The sequence below is a fragment of the Tubulanus polymorphus genome, chromosome 2 (assembly GCF_964204645.1).
Source record: "Tubulanus polymorphus chromosome 2, tnTubPoly1.2, whole genome shotgun sequence".
In the NCBI taxonomy this organism is placed as follows: domain Eukaryota; kingdom Metazoa; phylum Nemertea; class Palaeonemertea; order Tubulaniformes; family Tubulanidae; genus Tubulanus; species Tubulanus polymorphus.
In genome coordinates, this window is record NC_134026.1 from 8,340,611 (window position 1) to 8,356,969 (window position 16,359).

The 16,359-nt window shown below is 38.5% G+C and overlaps 1 protein-coding gene and 1 long non-coding RNA gene across 3 annotated transcripts in view; one reads left to right on the forward strand and one right to left on the reverse strand.

The window, feature by feature from the left end:
• Positions 1-5,498: 5,498 nt before the first annotated feature.
• On the forward strand, positions 5,499-11,383 carry LOC141898675 (uncharacterized). Its single transcript, XR_012618587.1, has 3 exons — positions 5,499-5,555; positions 5,616-5,763; positions 10,794-11,383. It is a non-coding gene; the product is annotated as an uncharacterized LOC141898675 (long non-coding RNA).
• The window catches only part of LOC141898674 (coiled-coil and C2 domain-containing protein 2A-like), a 36,538-nt gene continuing 25,905 nt past the window's right edge, over positions 5,727-16,359 (reverse strand). For both annotated transcript variants that reach the window (XM_074784709.1, XM_074784708.1), the window contains exons 35-42: positions 12,156-12,356; positions 10,985-11,074; positions 10,514-10,610; positions 8,913-9,064; positions 8,590-8,712; positions 7,845-8,005; positions 7,110-7,185; positions 5,727-6,578 (exon numbers count right to left, since the gene is read on the reverse strand). In XM_074784709.1, coding sequence (XP_074640810.1) covers positions 6,390-6,578; positions 7,110-7,185; positions 7,845-8,005; positions 8,590-8,712; positions 8,913-9,064; positions 10,514-10,610; positions 10,985-11,074; positions 12,156-12,356 — 1,089 coding nt within the window. In that variant the 3' untranslated portion in view covers positions 5,727-6,389. The remainder of the gene's footprint in view (positions 6,579-7,109; positions 7,186-7,844; positions 8,006-8,589; positions 8,713-8,912; positions 9,065-10,513; positions 10,611-10,984; positions 11,075-12,155; positions 12,357-16,359) is intronic.

Consider the following 16,359-nt stretch of genomic DNA (forward strand, 5'->3'; position numbering starts at 1 on the left):
TAACTCTTTTTATTTCTAAAAAATTTTATAACTTTTTTGAGAGGATGTGTGCTACGTCACCAATATATCAGGGTTAGACTGGTTGCCGATCAATTCAATTCAATTACTGATATATTCAAATCTAAAATAACTTTATTGATCCTTGATATTACATGTGTATATAATTAATATCAACTTTTTTATTGTGGACCGAAACAAAATGTGTGTTGTATTTCAAGGCGTCAATAAACTTTCAAGTTAGTTCTCTTGTTTAGTAATAGTAATAGTTATTTCTATAGCGCCCTTATCACCTGGATAGATGCAATGTTCAACTCGGCGCTTACCTTTTTAAATTAGTCGACGAATTTGAGCTTAAACAAATGAATAAACCATACCAACGCGTGTCCATCTAATCCCACCCTATCATCGGCTTTAAAAACAATCTGCCATTTTGTCCGTTTCGAGAATCCGAGGAAGATTATCGCATCATTTTTATGACGCGAAAAAGCTATCTCATCGACGAGAATGCGAAGGGGGGTGGATATGATTAAAGTTGCCCACGTGCAGGCACACATGTCACGTTCGCTGATCGAAATCATCGATAGAGCATGATCCCCGAGACTTCAAACGCGAAGATAATGGATCATGAAATTTATGAATCTACCTCCTTCGCAAATTGTCTTGTTAAACTGCTTCAAAGGAACGAGCGATCGTCTGCTTTTAGCTACACGGCGAACGAACCCGAGGTCATTCATAAAACTTCTAACGTTTACTTGCCGCAGGAGATATTGTTCTGCTACCTGATGAGGGCTGCGTTCGCGCGCTGATTTATTTCGCGACCATATTTGCAGTGTGTACATACAAATAAATCCAGCTACCAGTCATAATCCCACCCGTCGAGTTTCTTGTAGCGAGCCGTGTAGACTATCGAAGACGGAATTCTATGCGTGTTCCAACCGCGCAGTTTGACGTGAAAATCTACCAATAAGAAAATTACGATTTTAAACGATAAAATCTGTTGATCTTCAGTTCCAGTTGTAAATTCGAATATAGATTACTTTTAGGTCACCGCACGATCCGGTTCCACAGTTCTAGACCCAGTTCCACAGTCGTGAGATAAGATTTGACTCAGAGTTAACTAATTGAAAATGAACCGATTTCAACTCCGAGTTAACTTAAACTCACAACTATGGATGGAACTGGATCCTGAGTAAGAGTTCTTAGAACTCTTAGTTAAAATCAGTTCATCTTCAATGTTTCTACCTGCAGTGAAGAATCTTAACTCACAACTGTGGCATTGGGTCCATAGGTTATATACATGATTATTCAACCCTAAATAAAACCGTACGTTTTCCGAATAATCCATGCAATATGAACGATTTCAAATTGTCTCTTAAAAAGGTTGAAATTTAGCGCGAGTCAGTCAATGTTTCGTAGATTCCTAGAATCACATGATCATTTTAGATACAATGCCGAATTACACTTTACTTTAATTACATCCGTCGAAAGAACGCGTCTGAATTGAAAAGATTTTCTTAAGTTCAACTGTGCCAAGAAAGAAGCCCTGCGGGTGGATAGAAGTGGGCTACCGGCTTACCCACACACGTATCTACACATGGCAACCTTACTTCGGAAACTGGTGAAGTCTAGTGTGACGTCGAGACATCCGACACCTATCAAACAGCTTCCAGACACCGGACCGGGGGAGGCGCGGTCTTACCTGAAACCTCGTCTGCTGAGAGAGTTTAAAAAGAAGTCGAACATTGCAGTCACACGAATAATATATAGTTCCACTCCTCCATCAAACGTTTTCGGTATCTACGTAGGCTCCCCGTGACAGCTTCATTTACGAAAGAAAAAGGCATATACAGGGCTGCCAACCTCTCAAAAGTGCTATAAGTAACAAATTGAACTTTTTTCAGTAACATTTCATTGAGATATGAAAGAAAATGTTCAATCAATTAGTAATTAACAGTAAGACCCTCAGTAACAGCTTTCATATTTATGTATGTTTCGAACAAAGCAAAACAGTATTCCTCATTATGAAATAGTAACAAATTGACAGCTGACATCTCTGCATACACACCAACGACATGATTGCTGTGACCTATAGACGAAAATGAAATGATGAACGTCGGGGACACTAACGCGACTTGGCTCGACTCGGTACCTTCAACAGGTAACGGTCGGATCTTCTAGACTAAATCTTGCAATCGTGGATATTTCATATAACGCCTTTTTGACAGTGTTTCCGAAATAAATCAGCAAAATAGACCGTGTTTGAATCTATTAATCTGGAAATGAATTTTTTTATTGTGTTGATTTTGTTATATGCGTGGGGCGGAGGTCGTGGTGAATTTATCTGTTAAAACGTTTGCATTTTCACTTGCGGTATACGTAACAACTGGCAATAAAACGACGAGAAAATTATTAATCATTTCAATATAACGCATAAACTTAAAAATCATCATTCATTTACGTAATGAATTAAGGGTAAACGCGAAATTACTAAATCTAAAACTGTTTCATTTTTTCTTCATCAGCCGCGTGATAAATCATATTAGTTCGTGTCGTTTCTGTTCATGAGTCAATTACACTTCAATCAATGCCAGGGCGGAGGAGTTTGGGGATAGTTCCGTACTTTATTTAATAAGTTATTAATATAAAATTTTAGCTCGATGCAAGCAGGATCTCGATGTGTCGATCTTCTGTTTTTCATGTCCAATTCCTCGTGTATAGATTTAATATCAAACTTTCATTTTGATGGCTCGACGTCATCCTTGTACTACGGTTGGGATATTACCTTTGTCTGAAAGAATTATTATGCTTCGGAATGAATGAACATAATCCCAAGGTGTGATGGAACATACGGAATACGAGAGGTCATAAGTCTATATAACCTTCACTGAATAACTGGTGAAGCGAGGCATTTGTGAGGGGGAAAAACCACCAAAGTTCTGGTTGACTGCATATTCTCCATCTTGGGTTCGCTGCTTGAAAAGCGTAGCCTGTAAACGAATTGAATATAACCTTTTATGAATCAACTTTTTTTTTGAATGATTGTATTATCGACAAATTTTATTTACTGAGATAGATTAGGCTCATAGTAGATTGCTTTATATGATTCTCCCGGTCGGAAAAATAGCGGGGAACAATGACTCTATACCGGGTGCTGCTTTTCAATGTATCCATATTTCGGTGTTGGATTATCGCGCGAAATCGCTTAGGGTATTTTCCGCAGGACGAAAAATGTGGGTTGTGTTTTGATAACGGAGATGCCATTTTTCTGCCGAATTTCCTCGGTTTAAATCATAATCAAATGAAATTTCATTTTCATCCTCCGTTTTTAATTCTATGAATGCCTCATAGAATTAGATTCGGAGAAATAGCATAATAAGAGCTGGGAAATGCGTCTCAATCGCCACACAAAAAAATCCTGTTTCTCGGGTGGGACAACCACAGGTAGGTATGGCTTTGTTTTTGTTTTTCTGGTATTCTCCGGACAGTGGGTAGGTCGTCGTAAATACTTTTCTACACGACCAGATTTCCAGTTAAAATATGATTAGCAGTTAGAAGACCACAATAGTAAAAGGAAGTTGAGGTTTTTGTACAATAAACTATATTTTGAACATATTTCAGACTTGGAAACTGTTTATGAAAAGAAAACATCAGAATCTTGAATAATAGTCTATACGGCATTCCTGGAATTTTACAATCCAATGTCGCCAGCAATGTCTAATTAGCAATGTTGCCGTAGCACAGCTGTACCATTTCCAGAGTCAAATTGTTAAATCCGATGTAATAAAATATGTTTATGATGTCGATCTCAGTAGGCCTACGATTTGATTAAAAAGATTGAAATATTTACGAGAATGGAGAGCTTTGTAGTCAGTCGGCCACATTTTAGGCGATCTTATTTCATTTCGAAAATAATCATTTGAAATGACAAGATATCGTTAAAACATAGTTTTATTTTGGTGTGGCATAAAATTAATTCATTGCATCGACTAGTTGAAAGCCTGCGACGGCTGACATTTAGATGTTATTAGAATCACTGAATGATTTATCTTTTTATCTGCGACATAAACACCTACTTCTTACGAGTCCACGTACACGTAAAGAAAATCCATTGTCGATCGTTTGTAGGTGTTTTGTGAAAATTCAAATAAATAAGACCATTTTCAGACCCCACAATATCATATCAATTGAATTGAAGAATTTGTTGATACTGATTAATCTTAGTTAGTCCCCCCGTATTACTTAACTTTGACTGATGAAATTCAGCGATACATCTCAAATATTGCCGCGATCACACGACCGTTTTGACGATCCGGTTCTGGTAGGGGCTTACCTCACTTACCACAGCATCGTTTTGATAGCATTTTGTAATGAGCGCAAAAGCACTCTCTAATCAACCCAGGGTCTGGTCCGGGCCAAATCGTCTCCATGTGATCGCAGCTTATGTCAAGATGCCCTCGGCAATAGAATTAACCCAAAAAAGATTCCGAAGAAATGCATGAGTAAAATACCACGCACACTCACGATTCATCAGATCTAAGCTGGACATACATGCTATTATGGCCGCAAAGCAGCTCATCGCGTCAAACGCAACAGAATGGTGTGGTTGCAGTTCTAAAAAGTTGCCAATTTTGAATCTGTTATGCATGTAAATGTATACGTATCAAACACTAACTTTAACGGGGAAATTTTAGAGATGCCTCCTTTTGATTTTCGTCGTTAGATACCATATCATCAACCGAAACTAAGAAATGACAATAATTCAACATACGTTTTCGTTTTATTTTCACTATAAACATGAATAACAAATACAATGCGTGGATATAAAAATGGACGGATATCAAAAACCTACGTATATTTCAGTTTACTAAGTAGACAGATAACAATCAAACGATTTAAATATTCCATTCTATATATGTATCATCGGGCAGACACAACGCCTAGCCGGTAAATATCAAATTTATCATTTCATTAATGACGAACAAAAGGTCAACGTTTCTCCATTGCGCGCGTCTCTACTAAATGCCAATTACGACATTTAAGGCAGATATCAATTCTCATTGATCCGAATAACCCGAGGGCGGCTTCACTATAAAACGACTTCATTCTCCTCTGTCTATATCTATATATATATATATATATATATATATATATATATATATATATATATATATATATATATATATATATATATATATATATATATATATATAGGTGAGTCGGATGTACCGACAGCAATAATTGTTTCATGGTGAAAATGGGCGAAAAATGGGCAAATTCAACCAATTAATGACAATATACGTCTAACTACGCGCTTATTAGACTTTAAGTCTTTTCGTAGATATATAACAACACGCGCTGCAGACCTAGTGTGTGATATCAATTAGGCTATAAATACAAATACTAAAGTCACCTTATCTAGAATCATAATTATGTTGACAACTCATCCAAGTGCCAATTTACACTTTTACATGAACTGAAGTACAGTGGAACCTCGTTACAACGAACTCGGATACAACGGATATATCGGATATTACAAATATAGAATTCCGTCCCAAGTAAGAAAACTTAATTATTTTCATACTGGTTATAACGAACTATTGGTATATAATGAACAGATTTCCAGGTCGCCAGAAGTTTGTTGTAAGGAGGTTCCACTGTATAAATTGAGGCTATGAATAGCGATGCAACAACTTTCACACACATGAGTTCGACGGTACTCATTAGCGTACGAGCCCGGACTCGCCCTCTGGATGCACCTTTAATGTAAGGAACATTTTCAAACCCGCTCCATACATGGGCGTAAATTATCAATGGCCACTGATAAGAAGGTACACTGATAAGAAGTACATTTAGACATAAATTTTGGCCCATCTGCAATGCAGTCACTATAAAGCATTTTAAAACATGCAATTATTAATCAGTCTGCTTCAAAATCTATGAATGGCCACTAATTTTGTCAACAAAGTGCCTACACACTTTATTAAAGGAGGTTTCATCTAATGAGGATAAGAATTGACGAATTCCAATCATTTCCCACCCGCACTTTCATAAATTCCTAGTGCAAGGCCGTCCGTTGCACGAGCAAAATATTCGAGCATTATGCTCCTAGGGAAAATGAAAAATCTTAACCTCTCAAACATGGTTCAAAAAGCAAGCTTAATATATACTCCCCGGAAAAAGAAACGCAACACTTGAATTTTTCCTTCAATCTTTTTGGTAGCCAGTTCACAATATTCCAGTATCGATAGTTTCGAAAAACAAGGAAAAATTCAAGTGTCGCGTTTCTTTTTTTTTTAGGAGTATATATTCGTCGATACATTCCGAGGTACAAACTTTCGTTACATTCTCTCTCTAAACTAATCTAAATTTCTGTTAAAATCTGCTAACATCTATCGTTTTCTAATGAGGGAAGCGATGTAGACCCAGACGGACATGACGGAATTAGGATAGGGAATGATGTGAACGGCGACGGCGAACTCGACATCTTTCGCTTGGTTTTCGTGCACACCGGTCGAGTAAACGGAATCGATTATCGGCTCTACATCGGTGAACGGTAGATTGATCGGGAATCCGGACATCTGAAATTTACGAAAAAAATCTTCTTACGATCGTAAGAGCATTTCAAGGCTACAATAAAATGATACCTCGTTTCTCCTAATCGGCCGGGTCAGTTTTGTTAACTGCGATAAATTTTTTAATCAGTTCATTTCTACTGGACAGGGTCAACTCTTAAGATCAGCAGAAATGAGAAGAAACAAGGTATGATTTTTTTAGCCCAAGGGTTTCTACAAAAGGTACAAAATAAAACAATAGGTACATGTACATCTCATCTTGAAAAAAATCTATTAAGAATCTAAGCCACGATCACACAAGCGTTTTTGACCCATGCCAGATAAGGCCTGCGCTAACTGTTCACAATGGTACCAAATGTGTAACTGCCTGTTTGACACCGGGCCAAATTTGGCTGATTGGTTCCTCACTTGTTGCTGCATCATTTTGATAGCATCGGTAGTCTGACCAGGAGCTAACTGTCTCAGAGTGATCGTGGCTCATTAAAGGGGTTTTCTGAACCGTCTCACAGAAAATAATTTTTCTACAACATATCGTACCTTGTAAGAGCCTAGAATTTGGTCTAGCTCACTCATATTTTGGTCTTTCAACGCTTTTCCACGATTTTCTTCAAGCCTGGAATGCACGAACGAATTATTCATGGCGAGATCGACATATTTCATGAATCATGTGGACTCATTGATTAACGATTCAAATCAATCGTTGCAATAACGATGTTAGCAATGATTCAATAATTAATTCAATAATGATCTTTACATTAATCATTTTGATTATTTTGGTTTTGAAATCCAGATTAAAAGCACACATTTATGAACAATTGACCTGTACAGATTAGATTAAATAAAATCAAGCGATATAACTGATTCGGATAAGCAGATTACCCGGATTTATTTAATATAATTTCACTATGCATTTGCTGTGATAGTGCTAACAAAGGGATGGCAGATGCTGACTAAGATAACGTGTTTAATACAGATTTCCTGCAAACAATCCGAATTAAGCCAGTTCTATTGCATGTGCATTTCTACATCGAAATGATAATAAATACCAGTACATATACAAAATCAATAGCACCCAACACCCAGATCCACAGTTGTCAGTCTATAGTAACTAGGGGTCCGGGGTCACCATGCCCATTTTGGAAGTGGTCTGAAATGCTCGACTAAGCGAAGATTTCAATATTCAACCGTCCCCTTTGCCCCAAAGTTGCTCATAACCCACCCATTTGTGGCGACGGGTCCAATTTTCAACCCGCACTTTCCGATGATACGTACTGAGACAATATTTGTCGGAATGCCAGCATACAATGTCTGTTCCATCGAGTGACACTTCGCGGGCGCCACTCCATTATCTTCTCTTTCAGTTTCTTTTCGAGTTTATCTTGCAGGTCCAGAACGTATTTCTGTTCGGTCGGGTAGTAATCCAACGTATCTGGCTGAAATCAAAAAAATTTTTAACCGTATCATACGTACGGTCCATACAGATCAGTCATTCCTGAATATAAGGGGTTTTTTAAAGGAGAAAATTTCAAATTTCGAGGAAGCATCTGCATCACTTTCACATCCCAACTACAGTAGACTCCTCTTAAATGGGTACTGTTTATCTCAGTACAACCATTAATTAGGTAGTTTTGTAAGCAAATTTTCATCCTTTAAAGACTACTTTAACTCTATTTCTAATTCGGCAACAGCCAAATAGGGTAAAAGCAAATCCCAACTGTTACAATTTAGGCATAGTTTACTGTACAACTACAAACTAGACAATCATTTCTAATTGCCTATTTCTCAACATTGAAGTTTCAGGCAATTGGCTCGAATCAACAGTTAATTTCAGTTTCTTTCAGTTTCAACAGTTAACTTCAGTTCAGTTTAACTTCTCTTTGGCTCGAATCAACAGTTAACTAAGTGGCTCCTCACAATTCAAAGCTGTGAGGAGCCACTATGTTTGATGATTCATTTATTTACAACTCTTAACCCATTTTTAAAGCGATTGTTTTCTACACAGAGTTTATGTACTCACTTGAACGCTACTGAGGCCGGGATTGCGGAACGTTTTCGTGAAAAATGTCTTCCACTCTTTTCCGTTCGTAAGGTTGAAACTAATACGCGCGGGTTGATCGTTTTCTTGAATGTTCGCCCATATCTGATATAATTGAAAATTACAGCAATGCAAATTTAAGTTAACTAATATTTAAGCAAAAGACATGTGAGTCCGTTTTTTTCTGCCGGTATGATACTTTTTTCAAAGTCTGCAAGACCTTAGATCATTGATTTAGTCTCACAGGGCCAAGCAGTGGGATGAATTCAAGCGAGTTTGAACCCGTTTTTTATAAGTGAACATACATTTTCATGATTGATAAGACATCCAACTGAATGTAGTGGGCAGTAGTTATCCCGGTAACTGAAATGCTCTCCGGAACTTGCATTCCAAATGAAAAAATCATCCTCCTCTTCGGTAAGCACGTACGCTGTATTTCCCTCCGGTATACCACTCCCTTAAAATAAAATGTTCATTATTCTAAACTTTTCGACTTACGCCCCTGTGTTCTAAGATTGAAGATATCAAAAAAACAAGGGGTCCAGGGACACCATGCCCACTTGGAAAGTGGTTTCAAATGCTCAACAATCTAACAATTTCAATATTCAACGCCCTCTGGTGACCATATACAAAAACCAATGACCTTGAAACTCGATACAATCATAAAACATGTCAGCAGCTACGATTTTGTAATTGATTGTGCTTACAAAAAATGCCTCGTTACCAATGGAAATACTAAGTTATTCTACTATTCAACGCCCCCTGGTGACCATATTCAAAACCCAATAACCTTGTAACTCACCATATTCATAGAACATGTCATGAACTACAACTGTGCAATTGATCATGGTAACAAAATATGCCTACGTACCAATATCATAAGGAAATACCAGGTTATTCTACTATTCAACGCCCCCTGGTGACCATATAGAATAACTAATTTCCTAAAAACTCACCACAATCATAGATGATGTCATGAGCTACAACTTTGCAATTGATTGCGGTAACAAAATATGTATTGGTACAAATATAATATAGAAATACTAAGATATTGTATTATTCAACGCACCCTGGTGGCCATATACAAAAAACAATGAACTTGAAACTCACCCCAATCATAGAACATGTTATACGCTACAACTTTCTCATTCATTGTTGTAACAAAATATGCTTAGGTAACAATATAATGTCGAAAAACTTTTTCCCTCCTACGAATGAGTACTAATGACACCAAGATGGGTGTCATTAGTTGCGTCAATAATTGCGTCATAATTGGCGGATCAAAAATACCTGTCTCAGGTATAAAACATCCCTTTACAAAGAATACCCACACAAATTGCAATGAGAAATGGCAAACCAGTAGGAAGCTACAGGACCTAGAATTCTGGCCAAAATTGACATTTTTGGGCACTAAAAAGGTCATAGGACGGCCATCTTGAGTCAGATGGACCCAATTTTTCTTATGCTGATGGGCCCTTGGTAGATTCAAATATAATCGAAAGATCAAGGTAATTGATCAAATCGTCTTCGAAATTTCCCTCGTAGACTTCGAAAATGTGTAAAAAGTGCTGATTTTGGCGAACAACAATGGCTGCCAGTCGGCCATCTTGATTCTGATAGGGCCAGTTTTTGGGCTGAAGATGTGTCTAGGGTAGATACATGTATAAACCAAATATCAAGACATTACCTTGAAGCGTCTTCAAAACTTCCCAAAATAACTGGATTCCGTCTACGGACGGACGGACGGACGGACGGACGGACGGACGAAAAGTGAACGCAATAGCCCGCTTGGACTAAAGTCCCAAGTGGGCTAAAAAGCAATAACTTCTCTTTTTAGAATATGCTGCTAATTTTTTCAACAAAATCTGAAATTTCAATAAAACTTTTTCAATAAAAATTTCTTTACCTATGAGCAGGTAAGCTTTCTTTCCCAAGAAAAGAAAATAGTTCGTCAGTAGGACGGCATGCTCTTCTTCGTCGCCGGCAAGCATTTTCATGAATTGCTGAAATAAAGACGTGTAATAGGCCAATAGATCAAATGAAGGATATTGTTTGGGGATGGTTGGTTTTGTGACTGGGGGTGTTGCTATAAAATATCAAAAACACTGGTTTCGGTTAACTGTGTTTCAGGGCAATGTACACAGTCACAAAATCATTCAGAAAAGCATTTCTGTTTTGTGTTTCAGGTTTAGGTTTTGCTGGAGGCGTTTGGCTTTAGTTGATACGGCTACCAAAAGTGTTCATGACCGATGGAAGGAAAATGTGTCAAAAATTGACCGCAAGGGGATGCGTTCATCTTAATGTCCGCTCGATTATTATACGACTGCCAATCTCGACATACCCAAAGACCCCAATACACTCTTATCTCAGTACTTACGTCACAAGTGCTCCAAATGTCAACTATGCCGGCGAAAGCGACGCTGTCCGAGACAAATGGGATCAACGAAACATATCTAGCAACCAACTCCTGTAATAAGGAACACAATTCGTAATTTTACAATACTTCCGCTAAAAATCAATACTAGCTCCGCACTCTCTCTGCCAGCTAACAGTGACAGCCATGAGTTTTGGGAGCTACACGCCATATATAAGTAGAGCTTGGCTGAACTTTTCGAAAGCCAGCTCAATATAACAAATAATTGGTTCGACGGTGCTTGTTACAGTAGAATATGCTAAAGTCAGGTCCAACCAACTTTAATAATGCCTGAAGAACAGTCAAACTTGCTTAAGGTTCGTAGAGGAGCCGTGTTAACCGGTGTGGAATAAATACGAGACAGATAGTACTTTTTAGGTGCGAAATGTTTATTTGACGTACCAGCTTTCGCTACTAATGTATCGTAGCTTCTTCAGGTGAATGAGGGATGAAGCTGCTATACATCAGTAGCGAAAGCTGGTACTGCAAACAAACAAGCTAACCTAAATAGTACTGTTCGTCTCGTTTTACTCAAACTTACTTAACCCTTTCAGTGCTGACTGATTAATACCCTATAGTGCTGGAGATTATTTGAACATTTTTAAAAATTCCACCCTAGTGTGTTGAATAACGGGAATACCACTATAGTGCGTCTACATCCCGATGCGGAGTATCGTTAGTTACCAGTATTTCACTATGTTTGACAGGTGCTGCCATTTTTCAAGAGATAATCACTAGTTACAAATTACATCAGTACTCCGCAGTTCGGTGTACAAGCAAAATCTATCACTGATTTATACACTGCACTGCGGTGTAGACGCACTGAAAGGGTTAAGTCATCGACCATTGGGACCTTCATCGCTTTGGATCCAGTTCCACCGTTCTGAGTTAAATTCGACTCTTAGAGTTAAAACATCGAAAATATGAACCGATTTTAACTCAAGAGTTAACTCTAACTCACAACCGTGGAACCGGGCCTTGATGACTAGAAGAAGGTTATTTGTGACTGTCTCACTGACTCATAAATACACATGTACCACCCAACACAGATTTCGCTCTCGAGTTGGAAACATTTTTCCCATGCGGTCCAAACAGATCCGACTTCAGCGAAGTCTACTCTACACATCTTCCTTACAGCTGTAGCTTGAGGCGACGTATGCTTGCTCAACAGCTCCTCCGGCGGCTTGATCGATCGGAAGTATCGCGAAATGAAAACCGCGCGGCCGTTCATATCGATGACCATCGTTTTGAATTGTCGTTTCACGAATTTCTTCTCCAGTTCCGACTGCCAGTGTTCGGCCGCGTCCAACAACTTCTCGTCTTCATTCGTGTCGAACTGGAATATTCAACGTTGTATTCATTATTCCGGCGGCGGATGTACGGTCTGATTCAGGGGAGGGGTGCACCCCCAAAATAGGGATTATCTAAAGGGCACCTTGATGGAAAGCTATGATCAGAAAAATAAATTTTTGGAAATACAGAGAAAAGCTTATGAATTTAAACACTTTTACGTATCAGTTTTATATATTTTATATCAGTTTTATATACAATTTGCCGTAAAATTTCTGGCCAACTTAACACTTTTAGGGGGGGGGGGGGGTGGTATACACCCCTGATCCCTCCCCTCGGATCTGCCCATGATTTTCATTTACATTTGGGCCTTTTCGATATACAGTCCACCTCCGACACCTCCCACATCATCAGACTGACTACTCCAGTAGTAGCTCAAAGACAAAATACAGATATTCTGTTCTCAGAAAAACCTTGCGTTAGGTGGGGGTGGCAGTTTACCTGGAAGCGGTATCTATCAGAGGTTGAGTGTCTATGAATAGACAACTAAAAAGTCCTCATTGAAACTTTTTGATAGAAATTTAGGTTTTGTACGCAAATTGAAATCCGGGGTGGATCAAGTGATGTGGAAATAAATGAGACAGCACTTGCCACATGAAAGGGTCTCTGGGTTAGATCAATGACTTGATTTTTACATCAATATCGTAAAAGAACGAGAAATTGCCAATTTTCTGGGATATGAATAGCGAAAAATGCAACAAAATATAACATCGAACATACGATTAATAACATAAATCAACAACTGGCTAGAAATGCGCAAACACTTACTTGAAATAGCGTTACCATTTTTCTCTGCGGATATTATATATATCAACATTTTTTTAAATCGATAGAAACAATTTTAAAACGAACATTCAAAAAGTCGAGAAGATAGAACAATATCCATGTAAGACGAATAAACAAGAGAAATCCCACTGAACAGTTAACGCCTGATGATGGCTAATAGTATTTAGCCAAAACTTTGCTCAAAATATACAGTCAACCCCTGATATACCACCTACATTGGTGCAGAACAATTTTGGTGGTATAGAGAGTATGGAGGTATATCAGGGGTGTTTTACTATGTATTTGTATAGAGATGTCCATTGAGAAAACCTGGCGGTAGGCGGGGGTGGCGGTATGCGGGAGGGCCGTATATCGGGGGTTGACTGTATATCATTTTACCATAGAACATTTTTTTGGCTGAATTTATATCGGGATTTCCCTCGTTGAACATTCAAAAAGTATCAAAATCGTGGCGGAATTCTCGATAGGCCAATGCAACCGTGCGCTGTTATCCTGGTGATGATTCCTAGCGAAGATTCGAAAATACACATTGTCAACAACGTTTTAGAAAATAAACTAGGTACGTGTTTATCGAGTCGTTCTAACACCTTGTTGAAAATTGCGGCTTATCTGTTGGAATAATGCGAAAACCAATATCCTCAATGCTAAGTGTGAATGTGTTACTTTGGCTCAGTTGAAGAAAACTAAAACGGGCCAAAATTACCAACTCAAAAGGTATTCCGCGCAAGCCAGAGAATCTACGGCCAGTTCATGCGATCAATGGTCAGATGAAGCGATTGAAAGATTCATCAAATTTACTGTGTGTGGGAAATAATCTCAAAATGTGCCGGGTTTTCTAATAATACGTTATAACATCTTACTATTTTTTCTCTGGCTATCAAGTCAACAGAATTTTCATAATATGCAAGGTCACATCGGTAACAGATTAGCAACATCGAAATTGGCCGCGAAGATAATACAAACATTATTATGTTCAATCGAACATGCAATAACAAGTCATCAAACACCAGATTTCGATTGTAGTCATTAGTCGTAAGGCTATCATTACGCAAATGTGAAAGTTCACATGTCAATTGAACGCTGTGATTTGGTGTTGGAATTTTGGCTGAAGCAATCCAGGCACTTTCATTCCCCTCTAAACTGGTTTGTTATTCATTTGCCGCAATCACATGGAGATGATTTGGCCCCCCCCCCGTTCAGGTCAATGCATAAGCGAGGGATCTTCATTCGGAAAGATCTGAAAATATGTTTACTAACACCTTTTCAAATATAAACTGCCCTCGAAATTTATCCACATGCATTCAAAGAATATCCACACTACGCTATTTTGTGAATGCAATTATTTATGTCATTTTTACAAGAGTGCAATATCCACAGACTCCTACGCCCGTGTGGTCATTAACATTTTATATTACAAGAAATTACAAGAAAATATTACAAGAAAAAAATGACAAACTTAAAATATCACGTGAAAGACCGCTGCGCCTGACTTTTTTCTCAAATCAACACATTTTCTATTGTCGGGGATGAGAAGTTATTAAGTTATTGATATTTATAACCACCACATGCCTGCTATGCCAGGAAAGAGCAGTTTACTCGGTGTTCAATCACAACTTGCTACTCAATTCTAAATTCATGCATGATTAAATTTTTGAAAATCTTTGAAATTGCGCATTGTAACATTGTAATTTGTTAACCCCAAGACAAACTGAGCGATACGTGTCTCATCGCTAAACAGCGCATCATTTTTGTATTCTATCTAATCGCACTGACATATTCAGTTTTATCGTCAAAACGATATGATGAACAAATGCAAAACGTCCTGAGGTCAGTGTAAATAGTTTATTTGTCGAAAATCGGTTGCTCACAAGCCGAGATATGGCAGTTTAAACATGGACAAAAAAGCCGGCAACTGTACAGCGAATTTAAATACACACATCTGGGTGGGTGGTTGGTTTAGGCTTAAGGCACAAATGACCTGAGTGAAAGCATGATGCAGCGTCAAACCTAGTTTTGGATTTATGAATAACTGCTTCACATGGAAATAATAATAATATTGTGCGAGATATTTTGCTGCAAGCTTTCATTCCTCATCAACTGCACAAGGAACGTGTTCGAAAAGTCCAGTTGCTATAGGCTAACTTAAATAACGTTGTCGGATTTAAAACCGAACTGCTCTGGCCGGTTAGCATAGCGGCATAAAAAGGAATTGTGATTTTTGAAAGTTGCCAGGCGCAGCGGGCATTCGTAACGAAGTTATATCTGCCCCCGACATGCTATTTAAAAAGAAAAACACGGTGCAACATGCTTTGTCAAAAAACAATTATGAATTATGTGCGCAATGGATACTTGAAAAAGAAAATCCTTACCGCATGCTGCAACAGAAAACGTACCGATAATGAGATGATGATAATAAACAAGCAAAAAATAATGAATCTCTTTTCTCGATATTGAAACATTTTCAGTCGAGGAATTAACAAAGCGAGTTAGATCTTTCCATAAAAAACAACAACAAAAAAACGACAAAGGGAGAGTCCGCGAATAAAGAAAATCCAAATAAGTGAATGCAACTTGGTGATTGCGGTGATAGCTTGTTTCGTGTATGAAGCAAGTACAGATCTTGCAAGCGCGATCTCCGATCATGTTACGGGAGACCTAAACAAGGATGTGCGAATGCAAAGTTGCCGATCGACAGAAATGAAAGGCCATTCCCGGTTGTCCAGCTGGTGGCGCCGCCCTTGAGCTCATAGGCAGCCGGCCAATCAGAACCACGGAGACACGTTCTTTCAGTTCCGGAGCTCAGGCGTAAAATTAACATTTTACCGCCCACCATCTCCTACCAGCACCTAGAGCTCGGCATAAGGGCAGGGCATATCGCGTATCTTCGGTACTCGGTATGGGTGTTGGTATTCTTAGCCCACTTACTGGCAGTAAATAGCATATCCTCTGAACTAGGTCAAACAGCTGGGGTGTTTGACCGTGTAGTAATTGTCATAACTAGGTCAAAACAGCTGGGGCGTTCTGACCTGGTTTATCTAGTTTGAATGCATCTATATGATAAGTGATAATGATTCGCGCTAACGATTTAAATTTTTGCTGTATTACTGACATTATCAAGGGTCGATCCAGGGTGTTATTAGACGTTCTCCCAATAATTGGGGCAATAGACCATGAAGAGGGCACACTCGTATCTACAACAAGGT